The following is a 22426-nucleotide window of genomic DNA, read 5'->3' on the forward strand; positions in this document are numbered from 1 at the left end:
GCATGTGGTAGTTCACAGCTGACAGAGCAGCTGTCTACTCCGTCTAGACAGCTGTTCAGATTTGGAGTGGTGGGTTTCCAGTACCACCAGCAAGTTTTTCACCTCTTCAAAACCTTCAGCCAAATGAACCATGCAAAAATTCCATCTTGGCTACATATCTAATCAATTTCCATAAGATGGAATAGACAGCAGAATTTTAAAATTTAGTTACAGAGATCTCTTGGATATTGCTAGTGTTATTTTTTATCACTCTGATCTAAAGAATAAAGTGCATGGTAATGCTTGGTTTGAAAGCTTGTACAAACACCTGTATTTATAGTATTGGTGTGGATAACTCTGATCCAGATACTTTTAAATATTTAAAAATAAACATATACCATAAGAACAATATTTTAAATGGTTCTATGAAAAATAAAGGCAGTTAAAAGTTAAAAAGGCTAGTTAATACTTTTTTTGTTTTTGTTTTTGTTTTTTTGGGTCACGTATGGAGGCACTCAGGGGTTACTCCGGGCTCTGGACTCAGAAATCGCTCCTGGCTCGGGGGACCATATGGGATGCTGGGGATTGTCCATTCTGGGTCAGCTGTGTGCAAGGCAAATGCCCTACTGCTGTGCTATCTCCCTGACCCCCTTAGTTATTAATTTTAAAACAAATGGGAGGTGTGTTATAATTAACCAGAGATTAAGCAAAAATAATTTTAATTTTTTCCATGAATTATATAATTTATCCATTCACACTTTTGTTTTTGGTTTTTGGGTCACACCTGGCAGCGCTCAAGGGTAACTCCTGGCTCTACACTCAGAAATCGCTCCTGGCAAGCTCGAGGGCCATATGGGATGCTGGGATTCGAACCACCATCCTTCTGCATGCAAGGCAAATGCCCTCCTCCATGCTCTCTCTCCAGACCCTATCCATTCACACTTTAATGGAAGATCAGCAACACACACACACACACACACACACACACACACACACACACACACACACACCATTCACGTTTCTACCATGTCAGTAAACATGGGAATGTTTCTTCATATTTAGCAAGTAATAAACAAGACTTTAAAGTTATAGCTGAAATTAGGTGCCACTTAATATCAATAAAATAACCCATGACTGATCATCAATACATAGAAGAGCACTACTTTAGAATAAAAGCTTTCAAACTTGGCCCAGAATTCCTAGAGATTCTGAAGATAGATGCAAACTGTTTTCATGATAATACTATGTCAATATTTTTCTTTTTAGTTTCATTGTCACACATGAACAGCAGAGTTTCCCCAATGTTGCATGACATGAAATATTGCAACCTGGGCCCGGAGAGATAGCACAGCGGCGTTTGCCTTGCAAGCAGCCGATCCAGGACCAAAGGTGGTTGGTTCGAATCCCGGTGTCCCATATGGTCCCCCTGCCTGCCAGGAGCTATTTTTGAGCAGACAGCCAGGAGTAACACCTGAGCACCGCCGGGTGTGGCCCAAAAACCAAAAACAAAAAAAACAAACAAACAAACAAAAAAAAAAGAAAAAAAAATATTGCAACCAACTGAAAGCATAAATATGTAGATGAATCTGGCTATCTCCTATTAAGTCTGAAAATCACAGAGATCTGCAAAATCCTAAAAATGCCTTAATTCTTTGTATTTAACTTTTGGCTTCAAAAATATTTAATAATGGGAGGGGCGCAAAGCGATTGCATGGAGGCAAGGCATTTGCCTTGCATGCAGAAGGGTGGTGGTTCAAATCCCAGAATCCCATATGTGCCTGCCAGGAGCAATTTCTGAGCATAGAGCCAGAAGTAACCCCTGAGCACTGCTGGGTGTGACCCGAAAACAAACAAAGAAACAAACAAAATTTAACAATGGGGGCAGGAGCGTTGGCACAAGCGGTAGGGCATTTGCCTTGCACACGCTAAACTAGGACGGACCGCGGTTTGATCCCCCCAGCGACCCATTTATGTCTCCCAAGCCAGGGGTGATTTCTGAGCACATAGCCAGGAGTAACCCTTGAGCGTCATCAGACGTGGCCCAAAAAAGCAAAATAATAATAATAATAATAATAATAATAACAACAACAATAACAACAACATATTGTTAAAATATTATCTAAATTAGCATACAGCAATGCAAATTTTTTTGCTGGGGCCACATCCAGTGGCACTAAGGAGTTACTTCTGGCTCTGAACTCAGCAATTACTCCTGGTCACTTAAGGGACCATATGGGATGCTATGGAGTGAACCTGGGTTGGCAAAGTGCAAGGCAAATACCCTGTCCAGATTATTATTTTAAATGCTTTAAAATTTTTAAAAGTTCCCAGTCTGAATTTTAAATACAGCAAATAACAAATACAAATATAAATAACAAGCTATATTTGCAGCTTTTCAGGGTCTGTCAAGGAGCCCTGAGTTCAAAAGGCTTCAAAACTCCTCTTGAGGGCTGGAGAGATAGCATGGAGGTAAGGCGTTTGCCCTTCATGCAGGAGGTCATCGGTTTGAATCCCGGCGCCCCATATGGTCCCCCGTGCCTGCCAGGAGTAATTTCTGAGCCTGGAGCCAGGAGTAACCCCTGAGCACTGCCAGGTGTGACCCAAAAACCACAAAAAACAAAACAAAACAAAACTTCTCTTGAATATTAAACTACACAAGGGCCTACTATCTTTATAAATTAGTAAGATCATTTGTAGCAGCTACATGAATTAGAAAAGAGAAAAGAAATCTGCCTATTCTTCTTAAGCAAACAACAGATATGTGCAGTTTGCAGTCACACAGGCTCCATGCACAAGATGAGTATAAAACTTACATTGAAGAAAAGCTCCATCACTCTGCTGTCCAGAAGAGTCTCCCTCCAGGACTCTGTTGGCTTCAACAACACATTTTGTGAGGACTCAAACATAGCGATATAATGCCTGCCCAGTTAGATGGTGTCAAGGTCAACAACAATCACTCCTACTTTGTCTACAGAGTACGAATACACCAAAAATAAAGAAGCTATCAAGAAAATAATAAAATAAAATCAGTTTAACTTTCTTCAAAAATCCTACATATTTCATGAGGAAGCTTAGGAAAGAAAGGGCGTTGAGTAGCTGGGGGAAAAGTTGTTGAAGGAATGTAAAATAATAGCCTTACTAGAATTCTGTATCCTGCTAAGAGATTTAGAATCTAATAATAAGAGATCTATCTAAACAGTGGCATCATGGCAAAAATACTAATACAAAATGTTGGCAAAGATCAGTTTCTGCAAGTTTGATCCATCATTTCTCCCAGAATCTTTTAACATTTTACAACCATTTATACAAAATATGAAGCCATTGAAGGGCATTTCTTCTCAAAAGAAGTATTTTTTTTTTTTTTTTTTTTTTTGGTTTTTGGGCCACACCCAGTAACACTCAGGGGTTACTCCTGGCTATGTGCTCAGAAGTTGCTCCTGGCTCGGGGGACCATATGGGACACCGGGGGATCGAACCGCGGTCCGTCCAAGGCTAGCGCAGGCAAGGCAGGCACCTTACCTTTAGCACCACCGCCCGGCCCCAAAAAGAAGTATTTTCATAGGAAATTTTTTTAACGGAACAAGTATAAATATGTGCAGCATATTGAGAAAACCTCTCATATATCAGAATATCCAAAGAATTAATTTAGAGGCTAGAGAGAGGGCTCAAGTCTCAGAACACAAGTCTAGTTTGTGCAAGGTCCAGAGTTTGATCTCTGGCATCACCCGAGGCAGCCCAAGCACTCAACAGGGGTCCCTCCTGAGCTTAACTAACAACACCAACACTGACAACAATGGTTACGTAAGATGCAAACCATGCTCACTTGAAATTCCCACAGATCAGATATCAACTCTTTGTGATGTTCACTAACATGCTTCAAAATAGCCTTTGCCACATATAAAAAGAATCATTATAGATTTGTATGTATTTATTATTCACTCAATAACATTAATACAGTAACTAAGGTCTGAAAAAAGTAAGTTGTTAGAACATAAAAAGTTCTGTTCCTCCAGCTTGCTAATAAAATGTAAATGTAAAGCAAAGCTTTATCAACTGAGAAACATTATTTTCACTGGAGAAATTTCAAGTATAGCTTTCTAAAATTATGACTTAAACTATATAAGCTCAAAGACTGCATGTTACTTAAGCGAGTCCATCCAGCAGTGCTCAGAAGTTATTCCCAGTCAAGTCAACTGAGGGGTTGTTCCTTGTGGATTCCTGGAGGCCCATGTGGTACTAGAAATAGAGCCTAGACCTTCTACATAAAAAAGAAAGAAAATAGGGGCCAGAGAGATAGCATGGAGGTAGGACAATTGCCTTGCATGCAAAAGGACAGTGGTTCGAATCCTGGCACCCCATATGGTCCCCGAGCCTGCCAGGAATGATTTCTGAGTGCAGAGCCAGGATTAACTCCTGAGCGCTTCCAGGTGTGACACCCGCCCCCCCAAAAATGAAAGAAAATAGATCATTAAGCTATTTCTCAACCCCTATAGCCCAAATTATTAACTTGAAAATTAAAGACTCTAATGGTGCTCTGGAAATTATTTTGTCATCATTTTTGTTTGGGGGCCACACCCAACAGTGCTCAGGGCTTACTCCTAGTTCTGCACTCAGGGACCACAAGGACTGCCAGGGATTAAACCCAGATTAGCCTCATGCAACCGAGTGCTCAACTGAAAGACAAATAGCCTTGCCACTGTACTACTGCTCTGGAAATAAATGGGGGGGGGGGCACAACCGGCAGCACTCAGGTGTTATTTTACTTCTGGCTCTACGCTCAGAAATAGATCCTGGCAGGCTCGAGGGACCATATGAGATGCCGGGATTCAAACCACCATCTTTCTGCATGCAAGGCAAAATGCCTTACCTCCATGCTATCTCTCAGGTCCCGGAAATAAATTTTTAAAGATTTCAATAAAACAACCCTTGTAAGTGTTGTAATTGTGTTATTGTAGACAGCATGAAAAAGTATTACAATTTGCTCCAGAAGAAAAGTAACTTTCAAAATTTACTCCTAAAACGTTCAGCAGGGGTCAGGGGCCAGAGCTACTGAATAACGGGTAGGGCACTTGCCTTGCATGCGCTCCACCTGAGTTCGGTCACCGGCATCCCACATGGCCCCCTGAGCATGACAGCAAGGCATCCTGAGCAAAGCTAGGAATAGCCCCTGAGCATTGCCGGGTGTGGTTAAAAAAAGACAAAAAAAAAAAAAATGCTCAGTAATTATTTCGATGAATAAAAATGAACTTCAAGTTCATTTAAATTTCACTTTGCTTTTCCTTGTTCTGCACCTTGTGGGATTACAGAGAAAGGAGTAAAGTCCACCAAAAGGAGCAAACTATTCAAGACTGCATTTTAAGGGAAAGAAATCACTCTAAGAATACTAAGAGTTTTCAGTGTGTCAAAAGCTAGAGATGCATAGCAAGGCAAGGCATTTGCACTGCACACAGCTGACTAGGGTCATGTCCAGCACCATCACCTGCACCTCAAGACCTGGGCAGCTCCGAAAACACTACTGGACAACAATTTACAGTTAAAAAAAAAAAGAGGGGTACAGGGGACTGGAAATATAGCAAATTTGATAGAGTGTGTGGCAATCAGGGTTTGATCCCCAGCATCCCATATGGTCTCCCAGAATGTCATCTGGAGTGACCCCTAAGCAAAGAATCAGTATAGCAAGTAGGGTTCTAGGTCTGATTCTTGGCATCTAATATGGTCCCCTGAGCACTGTCAGGAATAATTCCTGAGTATAGCACCAGGAGTAATTCATGAGCACTGCTGAGTATGGCCCAAAACATCAACATAAATAAAAACAAGAGTCTCGATTTTCCATCTTGATTTTGATGGCTTAAACACAATGCCCCCTAGTGTCTGATCTTTATATATAACTACTCATAAAAAGTTGACAGCAAACCTTCAAGATAGAAATTCTATGGGCCAGAGAGATAGCTTGGAGGTAAGGCGTTTGCCATGCATGCAGAAGGATGGTGGTTTGAATCTCGGCATCCCATATGGTCCCCGGAGCCTGCCAGGGGCGATTTCTGAGCTTAGAGCCAGGAGGAACCTCTGAGCGCTGCCGGGTGTGACTCAAAAAATAAAATAAAACAAAAATTATAAAAAAGGAATTCCTTACATGTTGCCAACAGAAAATAGATAAGATGAATTCAATATATGAAAGTACTTTCAGGGGGCTGAAGAGATAGCACGAAGGTAAGGCGTTTGCCTTTCATACAGAAGGTCGGTGGTTCGAATCCCGGCATCCCATATGGCTCCCCAAGCCTGCCAGGAACAATTTCTGAGCACAGAGCCAGGAGTAAACCCCTGAGTGCTGCTGGGTGTGACCCAAAAACCAAAACCAAAAAAAAAAAAAAGTACTTTCAGAATATACCTGTCAAAAATAATTTCTATATAATTATTTTAAAGTTCTATTAAGTTTTGATTTCCAACTCCATACCTAGAAACACTTATTTCTCTAGTATCTCTGATCTTCTATTATGAAAGGAAATCATTTGAAGGCTAGAGAGATAGTACAGCAGGTAGGGTTTGCATCTATCAACCCAAGTTCAATTCCTAGCACCTCATATGGTCCCAAGACCTGCAAGGAGTGATTCCTGAGAAGAGACAAGATTTAAGACCTGAGCACATCTGGCATGTGTCTCCCTGCCCAAAAAAAAACAAAAACAAAAAAACGCTCATTTTGTAAAGCGCTTCACAAGAAGCTATATTAATTGTTCTTAGAAGTATTAATATACAACACTGCAGTCTTATCTACACTTTAGCAGAGTAATCAAACTTATTTTTCTTCATTATTTTATTCCATGTCATAATAAAAATGCTTAGCCACACTAGCTTATACATTTAGATACAACCATAAACTATAGCTTAATATCCAAATATCCAAAATATAAAAATATATTTTTATCCACAAAATTGCCAGTGAGAGAACTCCAACAATGAAGTGATTGGTTACTAATTTTACACTTAAAATTTTAGACTATGCAAGCCACAACAGATACTACCTTATCTGTTGATAAGATAATACCTTATCCCTCCTCTTTTTTCACCTTTTGTTCATGATTGAGTTTCAGTCTTAGAATGTACATTACCAATGTCCAACCACCAATGTCTCCCAGCTTCCCTCCCCCCATCGTTCCTCCCTGCCTCTGAAGCAAGCATTCCATTTCACTCTTCATTTCTCTCTTTTTTTTCTATTCCTCTTTTTGTTTGTTTGTTATATCTGGCAGTGCTCAGGGGCTACTTTTGCCTATGCACTCAGAAATCGCTCCTGGCAGGCTCAAGGGACCATGTAGGATGTTGGAAATCATACCAGGTCGGCCACATCCAAGTCAAACACCCTACCGCTGTGCTATCTCTCCGGCCCTCTATTCCTTTTTTATTTTCCATTTAGGCACTGTGGCTTGCACTATTGTTAATCACTGGGTACTGTGCATACCACTTTTCTCCATTCAACACCCAGCTGTCCAGAGTGATCAGTTCTAGCTATCATTGTTTTAGTGATTCTTTCTATACCCTATTTGTAACTATTTGTGACAAGCTTCCTACCAGGGTCTGGTCTTCTTAGCCTTACCTCTGAATTATTATTATTTTTTTCTTCTACCCCACAAATAAATTAGATTATTCTATGACTATCTTGTCCCTTTGACTCATTTCACTCAGCATAATACTCTCCATATCCATCCATGTACAGGCAAATTTCATGACTTAATTTTCCTAACAGCTACATAGTAATATACTGCATAGCATACTACAATTTCTTTATCCACTCATCTTTCTTGGGTACTTGGGTTGTTTCTAAATCCTGGCTATTGTAAAGTGTTACATAAGTGCAGTGTATTTTAGTGTTCCTAGGGTAAACCACTAGAAGTGGTATTGCTGGACCATATGGAACTCAATTTCTAGTTTTTTGAGGATTATCCATATTATTAAACAGCTTATAAATCAATTCAAATCAAGCATCTTAACATGGGCTAAGTGGTGAGGGGGTCACTTTTGGGAATATATGGATCCTTACATAAGCTAACTAGTCCTTGCTCATCTAATATCCTCAATAAGGGTTTAAAAAAATCATGAGCGAGCTGGAAAGATAGTATGTGTGTAAGGCACTTGACTTGCACACAGCTAACCTGGGTTCGATCCCCAGTATCCCAAATGGTCCATCCCAACCCTCAGTACACCAGGAGTGACTCATAACCACAGAGGGAGGAGTAACCCCTAAGCATCTTCAGATGTGGCTTCAAGAAAAGAAGGAAGGAAGGAAGGAAGGAAGGAAGGAAGGAAGGAAGGAAGGAAGGAAGGAAGGAAGGAAGGAAGGAAGGAAGGAAGGAAGGAAGGAAGGAAGGAAGGAAGGAAGGAAGGAAGGAAGGAAGGAAGGAAGGAAGGAAGGAAGGAAGGAAGGAAGGAAGGAAGGAAGGAAGGAAGGAAGGAAGGAAGGAAGGAAGGAAGGAAGAAAGAAAGAAAGAAAGAAAGAAAGAAAGAAAGAAAGAAAGAAAGAAAGAAAGAAAGAAAGAAAGAAAGAAAGAAAGAAAGAAAGAAAGAAAGAAAGAAAGAAAGAAAGAAAGAAAGAAAGAAAGAAAGAAAGGAAGAAAGAAAGAAAGAAAAAATAAGAGCATAACAAAATAAGCCTCACAAATTATCAAGCAATTATGGAAAAAGTCAGAATACTACCACTGGTTAGTCACAGTCACTGCTTTATATCCACAAGATCTTAACTCAATAATGGAAAATTTATAAAAGACATACTCTAATTTTTATATTTTCCCATTCTTTTACCTCAATTTATTTAGTAAAAGAGCAAAAAAAAAAAAAAGCCCAGTTTTTCTTCTTAAGACATTTAATGTCTTTAATGATTCTGTAACATAAATTGCTATTTCTTTCTGGCACAGCACAAAGACAGCGAAAGTCTAGACTTTCTGACAGCACTCAACCCAAGTAATCAAAGTTCTCTGAAATGACTTACAGGCCCACACAACACTTGAAACTATGCTTGCAGCTCCACCCTTCCAGGTGAGATTAATATTTGGCTGAGATCACTGGTGCCTTTCAGAATGAAAAACAGAAGCTCTCATTTCCAGTTAGGTCTCAATAGCCTCCACACATGACCTCTACCACAGCTCTTGAAGTGCACAGCCATAAATTACCGGCAGCTCACAGTTACACTCCCAGTAATTCAGTGAAGACTAGCAAGGAAGAGTCTAATACCTCAGGGGGTCTAACTACAAACATTTAACCTCAGCACACTGCACACTCTAACCCAGGTTCCTCAAACTTTTTAAACAGGGGGTCAGTTCATTGTCCCTCAGACCACTGGAGGACCAGATTAGAGTTAAAACAACAACAAAAAACCTATGAACAATAGTGGCCTACAGGCCGTATTTGAGAACCCCTGCCTGAGACTGAGAGGAGTCCAGAGACAAGAGAAAGAGGGGAGTCAGAGAATGTGACACACACCCCACCACACTGGCTCACTGTGGCCCGGGAGGAGCCGGTGCTAAGCAGAACAGGCAGCAGTGGCAAGGACTGGATAAATGTCCTCAGTGGGGGAACATATAGCCCGTGGGCTATAGTTTGAGGACCCCTGCAGAGACTAACCATTGGGTGTCTAACTATAAACACCTATCTTCAGCACTGCAAGAACACTAGAAAATCAATAGGGAAAAACATATAGAAGACCACCAAATTCAATGAAATGAGCATATCACCTAGAATACCCATTCCAACTAAATTATTATTTAGATCTGATGTAGAGCTTCAGTAACAAGCAACAGCTCAGGAAATTCATATCCTTGGAACAGTTATGCCAGCATATTAATGCAGCTTCTTTAAAGATAGAACAAAACTTTTCATCATGTGGCACTTAGTATGACACTCACTCATGGTGCTTGTGGTTGCCCTCTACTAGATGAAGAAAGGTAGCTTGCTAGGGATTTTATACATTTCAACAATGAATTAGCATCTCCGTTATATTGACAAAATATACTGAATAAAAGCTATGTCTGATTTTTTTTACATCCATAGTTTTACTGTAATCTCCTTATTAATGTAGACATGTAAGTGGTATCTAAAAAATAACATTTTCTAATATAAAATCAGGGGCCAGAGAGATAGATAGCATGGAGGTAAGGCCTTGTATGCAGAAGGAAAAACAAAAACAAAAAATAAAGTTACTATTTCCTTTCTTAGGATAAAACATTATACTTTTACAGGCCTATTTGAATTGTCCCCAGTAATTTTTGTTGTTTTGGTTTTTGGGGTCACACCTAGCAGTGCTCACAATTTTGCACCTCGCACTCCACTGAGGGATCATCCCTGGAGGGTTAGGGAGAAATATAGCATAATGAGGATCAAGCCTGGGTCACTGCATGCAACTCAAGCACTGACTGTTGATGGACCATCCTTTTAGCGTCATTTCATTTTACTCTTACTAAATTTTTTATTGGTAGGTTATCTATTTCATGTAAATTCTACAATAGATCAGTGCAGAATTTTTTTTTTAAGATTTATGACAGAAGACGTGATATACTGCAATGAGATCCAAATACAAAATAAAGTCTGACAATATTTACTTACTTGTTTAGGTTTTGGACCACATCAGTGGCACTCAAAACGACTCCTGGCAAGGCCCAGGAAAACATGTGTGGTGACAGGAATAAAATTTAGATCAGCCACACACACAAGAAAGTGTCCTACTCCTATAATAAAATGCAACCTATAAATTCAAAATATTTTAAATGACAGAATTTAACATTTATTTATGTAAAGAAGAATAAACATTATATTGTATTATTTTTAATTCTTTACATAGGTTAAAAATTATATAGCAACCAATCATCACAAATTAACTTTTACTGAAATATTTTCTGATAATTTTTTTTTGGGGGGAGGGTTTGGGTCACACCCAGCAGCACTCAAGGGTTACTCCTGGCTCTACACTCAGAAATCGCTCCCGGCAGGCTCAATCCTGGGATGCCAGGATTCAAACCACCGTCCTGCATGGAAGGCAAACACCTTACCTCTGTGTTATCTCTCTGGCCCCATTTTCTGATAATCTGATTTGCCATTCTTTTAAGTTTTGTTGGAACAAGCAATGTGAAACAAATTTGTTATATGCCTGCCAAGGGGGAAGGTTGGGAGCAAGGAGGAAACCTGGAGGGATTGGGATTAGAACACTGCATTCCTGAAACAACTTTATCATGAACAATTTTTTATCATAATTGTCAAACCATAAATTTTTTAAAAATAATAAAGAACTGACTTTACCTTTCCAAGGCTTTAGCTACGAATAATACTAGCTTTACTATTTTAGGTGAGTGCATCTATATATATCCTATTACGATTTTATGATCAAGTGGGATTTCACCAAAAGAGAACTGAGGTAGAAAAAATATTTTTTATCAAAAGTAGATCAAATGCATTTTTAAATGATAACAAGAGCATAGTCCATTAAAGAAAAGAATGATAAGGCATACTTAGGTTAAAAACAGTGCTTCAGCTTAAAATTGGGAAATGACCGACAAAATGAGACAAAAGCACACAGGAAGCAGAAAATACAAAATATAGAGCAGAAATTAATGAAGTGGAATCTCTAAAACCATCCAAAAGACAAATAAAACCAAGAGCTAGTTGTCTGGAAAAATAAACAAGATTGATTATCTAGCAAGACTCACAAAAAGAAAAAACCTGAATAAATTGAATCAAAAAGAAAGGGGATATCAAAACAGATACCACAGAAATCCAAAGGATATTTAGAGAATATTTTGGGAATCTTTACGCCACAAAACAAAAGAACCTTAGAAGAAAGAGATAAATTCTTGGACTTCTATAATTTCTCAAGGTTGAACCATGATGTGGAATACCTGAACAGACCTATCACTACTGAGGAAATTGAAATGGTAATCAAAAGAATGTCCAAAAACAAAGGCCCAGCCCAGACAGATTCAGGAGCAATTTTTTTTCAATTCTTTAAAGAAGAATTACTGCCAATCCTTTTCAGGAAATTGAACAAAGAGAAACAATCCCAAATAGTCAAACCTGGTATGACTCTGTCTAAGGTTGCTTTGTTATTCTAGGGACCATGTAGGGCTGTAGAGGAAACCTGGGTCTCCTGCTGCAAAAGCAAGTGCTCAGCTCTCACTGAATCATCCCTCTTGCCCCAGCTTCCTATTCTTTTGAAGATGTTGGCTCATTATGTATTAGTTGTTGAGCCACTGGATCCAGGATGGAACCCAAGGCCTTGGAAATGTGAGACTTCTGTCACTGGGAACCACTGGGAACCCTCTCCTTTCTTTAGATGCCAATTTTGTTTCAGCCTTGGCCCTACCCAGCTGACTTCCATGCTCTTTTAATTTTTCTTGTTATCCTTTATGTTTTGGGGACACACCTGGCGGTGCTCAGGGGTTACTCCCGGCTCTGAGCTCAGAAATCACTCCTGGCAGGCTCAAGGAACCATATGGGGATGCCAGGAATAGAACGTAGGTCCATCCTGAATTGGCCGCGTGCAAAGCAAATGCCCTACTACTGTGCTATCTGATTCTCCAGCCCCATCCTAACTTTCAGCCAAACTTGGGTTTTGAAATTTAGGAATGGTGGGTCATATCAGATTTCTATGAAGAGTTGCTTTAATTATTTAAATGTTTTTTTAAATTTTTAAATAGTTAAAAATCAAGTCATTTTAAAGAAAAATCACTGCATACAAGCACTTTCTTTGAGCTTCTAAGCTCAAGCTAGTTTTTATTGTAGTTATAATTATTTTTCTCATTTGTAATAGGTGTACTGAGATGTATTTTACATACCTTTCTTTCTATCCAGTAGTTAGAGACTTGAGTAGCCAACACTATCATTAATTTTGTGGCTTTTTTGGTCTCCCACTGCTCAAGGACCTCTCTGCTATTCTCAGTCATTTTAAGTTTATGCTAAGATGCAGTACTAATTAATACTGAACTTGAACTTTTAGCTTCATTCCACTGCCACCTTGTTTCCCCTAACCATACAGCAAACTTACATACAAGGAATGAATGAATACTGGGAGCCAATTCCAGGGGTGGAGTGAATGCCTTCTCTATGGAGTTCCATGTCTGAGCCCCAAAATTGCAAGGACCCAGGAGCACGGATGGCTGGAGCTCTGGTGACACAAATGGGTCCATCCCTGGGCCTAAATACAGCATGGTCAGGTGCCATACTGAAACTACACTGCCAGAGTCCTGCTGTGATTGGATCCTACACATTTATGGGGAGCATCCTCTAGGAGGAAGGCATACTTACCCTTAAGTCAACAGGTCTACAGAAGCGTGGAGTCACCTGTTCATCTAAATTTCCTAAGCTGTCCATAAGACTCACTTTTTCTTTATCTAGGGTGCCAGGGATCAAACCCAAGGTCACATACATGCCAAGCATACCCTACCAATGAACTCCATCCACAAGGCCCTACAAATCCACTTGTGTTTTAAACAGCAAGTATTTCTTTGCGCAAATTTGGAAGTGCTTGTTTTCTAACAATAGACTTTCCAAGGTTTTGTCTAATATTTGATAAAAATATTTTCTGTGTGTTTTTTTTAGACCAAATGTTTTCAAACTCCCAACACACTGCTTCCCTTTACAAAATACTACTCAACCAACTACATTTCTCCCAATACAGATTTTCAAATGGGCTACTATATATGCACTGTAAGTTTCATTGATTTTTCTCCTACATAATTAGTTTTTTGATAACTCCATATGGCCTGGTTTTTTTTTTTTGGGGGGGGGGCACACCCGATGATGCTCAGAGGTTACTCCTAGCTATGTGCTCAGAAATCACTCCTGGCTTGGGGGACCATATGGGATGCCGGGGGATCGAACCATGGTCCGTCCTAGGCTAGCATGAGCAAGGCAGATACCTAACCACTTTTGCCACACTCCTGCCCCACAGCCTGTTACTTTTTAAATCTGTCTCAAAGGTTTTGCAACTTTTTTCTGAGCTTAAAGGTGTCCGAGGATGGGACCAGAGTGATAGCACAGCAGGTAGGGTGTTTGCCTTGCCCACAGCTGACCCGGATAGTCTCCGACATTCCATATGGTCCCTCAGGCCTGCCAGGAGTAATTTCTGAGTGCAGAGCCAGAAGAACCCTAAGCACTGCCTGGTGTGGCTCCCAAAAAATAAAATAAAACAAAAAACCAGTTACATGGCCAACCCACTCAAGGAAATTTTTTTTTCTTTTTAAAAAAAAAACTTTATTCTTCAAAATTACAAACATGTTTGCAGTTGGGCTTCAACCATAAAAAGAACAGTTCCCTTCACCTTTGCGACATTCCCACCATCAATGCCCCCCATCTCCACCACCCCCTGCCTGTATGGAAGACAGGTATTGTACTTCTCTCACTCATAACCATTGTTATGATAGTTTTTAGTGTAGTTATTTCTCTAACTGCACTCAGCACTCTTAGAAGTAAGCTTCATGAGCTGGTCTTTTCAGCCCTCATCTCTATTGTCTCTGGATATTATTACAATGTCTTTTATTTTTCTTAAAACCCATAAATGAGTGAGACTATTCTGTGTCTATCTCTCTCCCTCTGACTTATTTCTCTCAGCATAATAGTTTCCATGTCTATTCACATATAGAAAAATTTCATGACTCCATCTCTTCTAACAGCTGCATAGTATTCCATTGTGTAGATGTACCAGTTTCGTTAGCCACTCATCCTCCACTCATGGGGAAGAAGCAATAGCACAGCGTTAGGACACTTGCCTTGCATGCAGCCAACCTAGGACAGCATCCCATATGGTCCCCAAGCCTGTCAGGAGCGATTTCTGAGTGCAGAGCCAGAGGTAACCCCTGAGTGCCACTGGGTGTGACCCAAAAACAAAAAAATTTCTTAAGCAAAATTAAGAAATATGCACCTTGGGATTAGAATAGCACAGTGAGTAGGATGTTTAGCTTGCACATGGCTGACCTGAGTTAAATCCCCAATATCCCCCATATGGTTCCTTCCAGGCTTAATTTCCGAGTGCAGAGCCAGGAGTAACCCCGAGTACAGCAAGGTGTGCCCCCTCCCAAAAAAGAAATAAACTGTGCACCTCGGGGCCGGGAAGGTAGCGCTAGAGGTAAGGTGTCTGCCTTGCAAGCGCTAGCGTAGGACGGACCGTGGTTCGATCCCCCGCTGTCCCATATGGTTCCCCCAAGCTAGGAGCGATTTCTGAGCTCATAGCCAGGAGTAACTCCTGAGCGTCAAACGGGTATGGCCCAAAAACAAAAAAAAAAAAAAAAGGGAATTGTGCACCTCTTTTTAAAACAAAAGAATATATTAAAGATAAAAAAAATTATTAGCAGAAGATAGATGAACTGTGATAAAATGAAAGTGCTAGCTTCCATTAGCCCTACCCTTAATTCCCTGAAATTACCCTCAAAGAAACTAGAAAAAATCATGACATGGATCAGATAATTATGACCCTAATACTCTGCATTTTATCATTAACTTCCTACTACATACAAGTGCTATCTGGAAAACAAAAGAAGAAATTACGTAAACACCCACACTACTCCCTTAAAATGCTACAATTTTACAAGTCACAAATAATTATTTCTTTGTATGTGGATATGGACACTCTTGGCTGCTGGAATAAAAATGTCTTCCTTCGGGCCAGGAGAGATAGCACAGCGGCGTTTGCCTTGCAAGCAGCCGATCCAGGACCAAAGGTGGTTGGTTCGAATCCCGGTGTCCCATATGGTCCCCCGTGCCTGCCAGGTGCTATTTCTGAGCAGACAGCCAGGAGTAACCCCTGAGCACTGCCGGGTGTGGCCCAAAAACCAAAAAAAAAAAAAAAGTCTTCCTTCCTAAACCTTTCACATGGCTGAATAGTTATTTCTGTCTTGCTTATTTTCTATCTCATTTGCCTATGTCTTGTCCCATCCACAAAGACATGTCCCAAAGGACAGATTAAAGATATGTAAGACAAATTAAATTTTCTGTAACTTCTTAAACAATAAGGAGAAAGACTTATAAAGAGAAGAGGATAACAGAGAACTAGCTGGTGAACTTCTTTATTCATGACTATTAAGAGCTCAATGAAGTTTTAAATGTGTGGCTTCATTTAAATCACTCAAAACCTATCACCATTTTACATTTGGAAAAACTATAGGTCAGAAGTTATAAATTTACTTCAGATCAGCTGGGACTTGTTTCTTCGCCTGTCTGATTCAATAATGGGGAAAATAAAGAGTTCCCAATCTCTAAATAGACAACAATATAAATCATAAGCTCCAAACTGAGAAAAATTTGCTAAAATACAAATTGTTCCACTTTAGTAATTGACTGAGTTACTTTTTTTTTTTTTGCTTTTTGTTTTTGGTACCTGGCTGCACTCAGGGATTACTTCTGGTTCTCTGCTCAGAAATAGCTCCTAGCAAACTCAGGGGACCATATGGGATGCTGAGCATCGAACCCACGTATGTCCTGGGTTGGCCACATGCAAGGCAAAAACGCTCTACCACTGTGTTATCACTCTCCCCCTCCCCCCCCGACTGAGATACTTTTATTTATAAAACAATCCATTTAAATGTATATTATATGCTAGAAATAAAAATGTCATGGTTTTATATTGCAAAGGCCTTTGAACAATATATTACTACTTTATTAATCACACTAGCAAATGTCATCCACTAGATCCAATTAGAACTCCAAACTAATTCAGGAATGTCAGTCCAAAATTCCAAAGTAATCATATTTTAGAAAATATTCAGATTTTTCTTAAATCAAAGAAAAACATAGATGCCCTCTTTCTTCCTGCTTATTTCTATGGAATAGATAGATAGTCCTAGGATAGCAATAGGCCAATTATCTGCCAAATGCTTCCAATTTATTCAGTCCCTCTTGTCCAAAACTGTAAAGGAAATTTAAACCTGGGATCACACAGCACTGTGGCAATATAAAAGAAATCCCATTTCTAAAGAAGAAGACTCATTTTCCCTTCAACAGTATTTTTACAAACCTACAAGATAACAGTGCTTTTAGTCACAATTAACTCATTTATAAAAAAACATCCACAAACTGTTGTTAAAAGGATATAATTTGGAGGAAGAAAGTTCCAGCTCAAGACTTGATTGGCAAGTGCAAGGTAACGCTGAAATACAGAAGACATCTGAGCATTGAGATTTTCCCGTCTGCTGAACTCCTGTAGCACTTCCACAGTTAACATGAAGATCTGACGAAGGTCTTCTTCCTGTAATACACAGATCACCATGATCTCTGTATCAAAAGTGATTGAAATTGTATCTCTTTACAACCATAACATACAAAAAGAATAAAAACCTGAATAGTTCCGATGGAAGACACTACTTCTTTAAAAAGAGTTTCCATTTTTACAACTGCTCATAATTTACATCACAGTATGCTTTCAACTGACAGCATTTTAGATAGACTCACTGGAATACATTCACAACTTAGGAAAAAGTGAACCCTGTACAAACTACAAAAGAGCTGAAGGGGTCAGTTGCTATCAAGCAAAGCCCTCGGACTGAAGCCAATGCCTTCACATAACTTCACTTCAGAGCCAAACAATACATACAAGACAAAGAGCGCATACCATCTGCAATAACATTTTAAATGCACTCCCCTCTTGGGCATTCTGCCAGGCCTATTTTTAAGGCCCACAGAATCCCACCAATTGAATTACGTTAAACATAGTAAGAATAACACTATCTTTCAGTGCAGAACTTCCTTTTTATGGTGTTTAAAATCTAGAATTAAGCAAGTGATCAATTCACCAAATCTATCACTTTATCCTATTGAAATCACAGTACAAATCTTCAAGTTGATTTTCGTTCAGATATAGAGAATAAATATTCTTGCTCCATCAGGAACAAATTAAGAAGTGAATTAAAACAAACAAAAACTGACAATACCTGAAAAATTCTTTTGCAGTTACCATGGAATTCCATACTCAATCCAATGTTACTCGTTTTGCTTGAACTTGAGAATTCACTCAACAGTGCAGTCAGAATAGAACAGGCCAGAGTTTGCTGTAATAATGTATTAAGTAATAACTATAAGGCATTTCCAATGCTTCCTTTCAATAAAAATGTTTTTTAAAAAAAAAGTATTTTATTTATCTGCTACTGTATCTTTAAATCTTAAATGTAGGGATGTGAAACAGTACTGAGAGTAAGAAGCTTGTTTTGCAAGCATCCAGGTTATCTCTGGTACCCCCAGAGGTCTTCTGAGCCTGCCAGGAGTGATCCCTGAATGCAGAGCCAAAAATAAGCCCTAAGCACTGCCAGGTGTGGCCCCAAAATAAACAAACCTAACATATTTAGCAGACTGAAAATTAGATGAGAATATCAGTTCTCTTTTCTTTTCCTTTTTTGTTTCATTTTCAATGCTCAGGGTTATCTCCTGGCTCTACAAGCAGAAATTTCTCCTGGCAGACCTGGATGCTGGGGATAGAACCTAGGTGGGCTGTGTGCAAAGCAAGCATGCTGTCAGCTGTACTATATATGACCTGGGCACCCTAGTTCTCTTTTCTAAATAACCTAGAAACTTTACTTCCTCAACTACAGTTATATAAATCTATCTAAAGATTTGCATTCAAGATATATTACTACTCAAACATACAGTGCAAATAAAATCTTAAGATAACCCAACGTTGGGGCTGGAGTAGTAGCACAACGGTAAGAAGTTTGCCTTGCACGTGATTGACCCAAGACAGACCTGGATTCTATCTCCAGCCAAGCCAGGAGCAATTTCTGAGCGCATAGTCAGGAGTAACCCCTGAGCATCACTGGTATGGCCAAATGTACCCCCCCAAAAAACAATGTTGAATATCATTTCACTCAATTCACATAAAAATGCCTATTTTAGGGGCCGGGCGGTGGCGCTAAAGGTAAGGTGCCTGCCTTGCCAGCGCTGCCTTGGACGGACCGCGGTTCGATCCCCCCGTGTCCCATATGGTCCCCCAAGCCAGGAGCAACTTCTGAGCACATAGCCAGGAGTAACCCCTGAGCGTTACCGGGTGTGGCCCAAAAACCAAAAAAAAAAAAAAAAAAAAAAAAGCCTATTTTACACTTGAAAGTGAGATATGAAGACCTGGAGAGCTCCTGTCTAATTCTATGGTCTACTGCCTGCCCAAAACATAAAAAGTAAAACAGATTTTACAATTTCCAAAATATTAACTAGGTAAAATTAAAGAGTTTTAATATCAAATGAAGACCAAAAAAATGTATCATACCTATCCTAGGTATTTCATAAGGAATATAAAGCACTACTTTTAAAGTACTTTTTTTTCAACCTAAATGTCAGTGACAAGTGTACATAATATGGGAAACTACTCTCTCACAAAACAAAGATGAATTAAATTCCTTTTGGGACAAAATAAATGAATCTTGAGGTGATTATATTATGTAAAAAGGGGAAGACAATGGTACAAATAAAGCAAATGGCAAAGAAATGAGCAAAACTAGTGAGTTCTAATTTTTTTCTAATAAAACTAGCTCCAGATTGAGTAAAGGGCTGGAAGAAAGGTTCTTTGGTTGTGGAATAGCTCTGGAATTCTGGTAAAGGGAAGGGAGTAGTAGAGTAGTAAATACCCAGGGGATGAAACAAAACTCCATAGTATCATAAACCAATGCAGAACCAATTTTGAAAATGATGTTCCTTTTCAGAGCTTTATCTACCCAATTCCTAGTATCAATTCTTTTCTTTTATTCATAGATTATGCAGAGAGTCAAGGTGCCAAGGACAGAGGATGCAAATTATTTTGGCGGGTTTCCAGGGGTTAAACAGAAATATGCACACTAACTCTGAACAACCGAAAGATTAAAGTCCAGATGATACTATTTATGAATCTTATACAACAGCTGAACACAATCTACCCACCCACCAACTGCAACATCTTTGTTCAGAAATGCTTCTGATGTCAGTACCTTGACCTTACAAGATGCTTATCTTCACAAATCTTAGCAAATATAGATAAAATGAACATACTAGAGATTAATACAAGTTGATGAGGTTAAATTAGTACTGAGAAGGTGGCCAACATGTTATTTATCTGTTATTGTACACCTGAAATTGCCCTGCAAAATTATCAAAATAAAACTAAATTCCCATTTGCTTCTTCATTTCAACTAAACTAGGTAGGACTATATAAATTAAATGTAAGAGCTTCTTTTCTCCCACAGCCAGGATCCCTAATTGGGAATAGATGAAAACTCCCTATGTAATCTATGGTAGAGATAGTCAAAAAAGCCATTAACAATAACACATACCAAAGTACTGAAAATACATGGTTAAGCAAGAGATACCCATGTACACACACACTGTGATTTCACTCCAAAATGTCCTTCTTCCCGAAGAGATTTGAGAGAAGTGCACATTTCACTACCTTCATGACCCAAGCACATGGAGGAAAAAACCTGATATGAGAAATGAGGTAGAAAGAGCCCCTTCCAGAGAAAATAGCTCTTTGCATATCTATTTAATTGTACTTAAAAAGATCTTAGAAATGCATCAAATAGAATGCCTTCATTTATTAGCAAAACTGTAGTTTTTTTAAAGTGACATTTCTTTTTAAGCAAGGAAATTCTTATTGAGACTTCTTTTAAAATAAATTATTTGACTGAATCACTGAGATTCAGTTACAAAACATGATTCTCAGTCACCCATCCCTTCACCAGAGCACATTTCTCACAACCAATGCTCACTGAAACTTATTTAGAAAGATATGAGGGAGAGAAAAAGAGAAGAATGTGTTCAATCAGAGTGGAAATAAGCAAGCAAAGAAATATAGAATAAACTAATGAGATGAGTTTACGGGAAAATACAAACCAAAAATTGACTTATTTTTAAATTGTGCACAATGATTAAAGAGCTAGTCGCCAAATCACTGCAGATATATTTAAACCACACTGAGGGCCACTCCTGGTGACGCTCTGAGGTTACTCCTGGCTATGCACTTAGAAATCGCTTCTTGGGGCCGGAGAGATAGCATGGAGGTAGGGTGTTTGCCTTTCATGCAGAAGGATGGCAGTTCGAATCCCGGCATCCCATATAGTCCCTGAACCTGCCAGGAGCGATTTCTGAGCGTAAAGCCAGGAGGAACCCCTGAGCGCTGCTGGGTGTGACCCAAAAACAAAAAACAAACAAACAAAAAAATCGCTTCTGGTTTGGGGAACCATATGGGATGCCAGGGATCGAAACCAAATCTGTCCTGGTTCAGCTGCATGCAGTAAATGCCTTACCACTGTGCTATCGCTCTGGCTCCTATAAACATAATTGTTTAAATATAGCTAGGCTTTGGTGGGAAATGCATAAAAGCAATTCCTTTTTTTTGGGGGGTGGGGAGGGTTGTGCCACACCCAGCAACAGTCAGGGGTTACTCCTGGCACTCTGCTCAGAAATCGCTCCTGACAGGCATGGGGGACCATATGGGATGCCGGGATTCGAACCAACATTGGTCCTGGCTTGGCTGCTTGCAAGGCAAACGCCCTACCGCTGTGCTATCTCTCTGGTCCCGCGTGAAAGCAATTCTATGAAGAAAATTAACTTAAAGATCTAACACCATATGCTGAAAATCTTATGACTCTGAGATAATATGGTGAAAGCAGTATATTGTATCCCACATCTTTAATGTTACCTGAAAATTTGAAAAAAATAAAACGTGGCTGGAGTGATAGCAAAGAGAGAAGGGATTGCCTTTGCATGCAGCTGACTTGGGTTCAATCCCCAGCATCCCATATGGTTCTCCCGAACTGCCAGGAGTAATTTCTGAGCAGAGCCTGGAGTAACCCCTGAAAACCAGTGTATGGCCCACTAAAAAAGCAAATTAATTTCAAACCTCACATATTCAATTTTTTCAAACTAGACTTCATTGACAATTTTATAACAATTATAAAGATTAAAACAACCTGCACTCATTGCTATGACATGTCCTCAGAAGTGAAATGTTGTTTCTAAATTAAATCAATGAATGCACATGTGTTCAAGCTATGAGAAATAAGTGAAGAAAGGAAAGAGACAGGAGCAAGGGAAGGGACTTCTGAAATTACAACTGCCAAAGAAAGGAGGAATGTATCTGGTATGGACTTTTTAGGGGCCACCCTAGCAATTCTCAGCAAATCAGGCCACATGGTACTGTGCTCAAGTCTCAGAACTTGGGTGCTGCTCAGCCACAGGGTTGTAGGGCCACCAATCCCAAACCTAGCAGCCCCTGAACACTGCACCTGACCTCTGAACAGAAAAAATTGTTTACAAGTCAAAGCCTTCTGCCCTAAGCAACTCATACTGTCAGGCTAGCAAAGCACAACTTGGCCCAGGAAAGCAAGTACATACCAAATACCTGACAGATAAGAACAAAATACATTAAACTTAGCTTATAAGACTATTCTGTTTTCCAATACTTTTCTTCCTACAAAGAGAGAAAGAGAGAAAGAGATAGAGAACAAATTGCTTACCCAGAAGCTAT

General features: G+C 39.5%; 1 protein-coding gene across 1 annotated transcript in view; it reads right to left on the reverse strand.

Annotated features, from left to right (window-relative positions):
- Positions 1-22426, reverse strand: part of XPO4 (exportin 4) — a 107244-nt gene that overhangs the window by 48393 nt on the left and 36425 nt on the right. The window contains exons 5-7 of the mRNA XM_049778218.1: positions 17874-17990; positions 17038-17191; positions 2793-2905 (exon numbers count right to left, since the gene is read on the reverse strand). Of these exons, the coding sequence (XP_049634175.1) occupies positions 2793-2905; positions 17038-17191; positions 17874-17990 (384 nt within the window). The remainder of the gene's footprint in view (positions 1-2792; positions 2906-17037; positions 17192-17873; positions 17991-22426) is intronic.

The sequence above is a fragment of the Suncus etruscus genome, chromosome 8, assembly GCF_024139225.1.
Source record: "Suncus etruscus isolate mSunEtr1 chromosome 8, mSunEtr1.pri.cur, whole genome shotgun sequence".
NCBI lineage: Eukaryota > Metazoa > Chordata > Mammalia > Eulipotyphla > Soricidae > Suncus > Suncus etruscus.